Source organism: Alligator sinensis, unplaced genomic scaffold (assembly GCF_000455745.1).
Source record: "Alligator sinensis unplaced genomic scaffold, ASM45574v1 scaffold395_1, whole genome shotgun sequence".
Lineage (NCBI taxonomy): Eukaryota > Metazoa > Chordata > Crocodylia > Alligatoridae > Alligator > Alligator sinensis.
In genome coordinates, this window is record NW_005842232.1 from 1,261,559 (window position 1) to 1,262,725 (window position 1,167).

Sequence of the window (1,167 nt, forward strand, 5' to 3'; positions counted from 1 at the left end):
GGGTCGGGGGGAGTGAGCAGGGGGGGGGACTGCAGGAGCTGGTGGGGGATGGGGCTAGGCAGGGCAGCAATCCAGGGGGCTAAGGAAGCAAGCAGGGGTGGGCCATGTGGGCTCTGCAGGGGGGCTGGTAGCCCCTGCAGGGACCATTTGGCCCCTGTGGGGGGGGGTGGCCCCTGTGGTGGGGCTGTGGCCTCTCTGGGGGGTAGCAAAACATATAGGTATTTAGAATTCACTTTTATTATCCCTGATCCCTTCCCCACCAGGCCCAATCCCCACAAGCCCTCCAATCCCTTCCCTGCCCAGCCCCATCCCCCCTGATCCCTTCCCTGTATTCAAAGTGCTTCTTACAAAAACAAAGGCTGCTGGGCTCAGGTGGACCTTTGGCCTTTTATGTTGCATATGTACAAAGTTCAGTTTTCAGTTACAAGGTAGCTAAATTTATAGTTGTATCAACAATCTTTAATAGTAGCATATTTTGATTTTGGCATTTCTTAAGTTTTGATTAGTTAACTTTTCAACTTTAAATGTTCTTTTAATATTTTGAAGCCTTTTTTATTGTATTCTCTCTAAAAGTTGCATCAGCAGGTGAACTGTAATATTGCATTTAACTTGGATGCAAGGGAATTGTGGTAGGGCTGTTTTCTGAAACTATTATATTCTTTCAGGGGAAAGTGACAAAAAAAAGAGCAATGGAGACACTGAGGGTAAGTGCACAGATTTTCATATAGACTGCATCTGTGCATAATCTTTTAATGTCTTTAGGTTTCAGAAGTTTACTTTTTAAACATTTTTCCAAATAAGGTACTCCTTTTCTCTCTGCCATATTAATTTGTAATGTTGTCCTAATAAATTCTGACAGTGCTCTCAACATTTAGCGTTTTTATTTTGGGGTTTGCCCTTGCAACTGTTTCACTTAGCAGATGAATGATAAGTAGAGATCCCATTTTTCCCTGATAAAAAAACAGAATTCTGTGATAAAACAGGTTTTTCTACAGTGAACCCTTTCCCCCAACACTGATTAACTGTGATGTCCCTGCATTGACCCTGCCTTTCATGTCTGATTGGCGGAGAGGGATGGGACCACATGACAGGCAGCCCTCTGTACCAATCAGTGACAGAGGGAGGAGAGGATGGCCACCATCTTAGCTTCTTCCCTTTGTGCTGGTG

General features: G+C 44.7%; 1 protein-coding gene across 1 annotated transcript in view; it reads left to right on the top strand.

Moving 5' to 3' along the window:
* The window catches only part of CD99 (CD99 molecule (Xg blood group)), a 50,981-nt gene that overhangs the window by 39,985 nt on the left and 9,829 nt on the right, over nt 1-1,167 (top strand). The window contains exon 9 of the mRNA XM_014521624.2: nt 666-704. Within this exon, the coding sequence (XP_014377110.1) occupies nt 666-704 (39 nt within the window). The remainder of the gene's footprint in view (nt 1-665; nt 705-1,167) is intronic.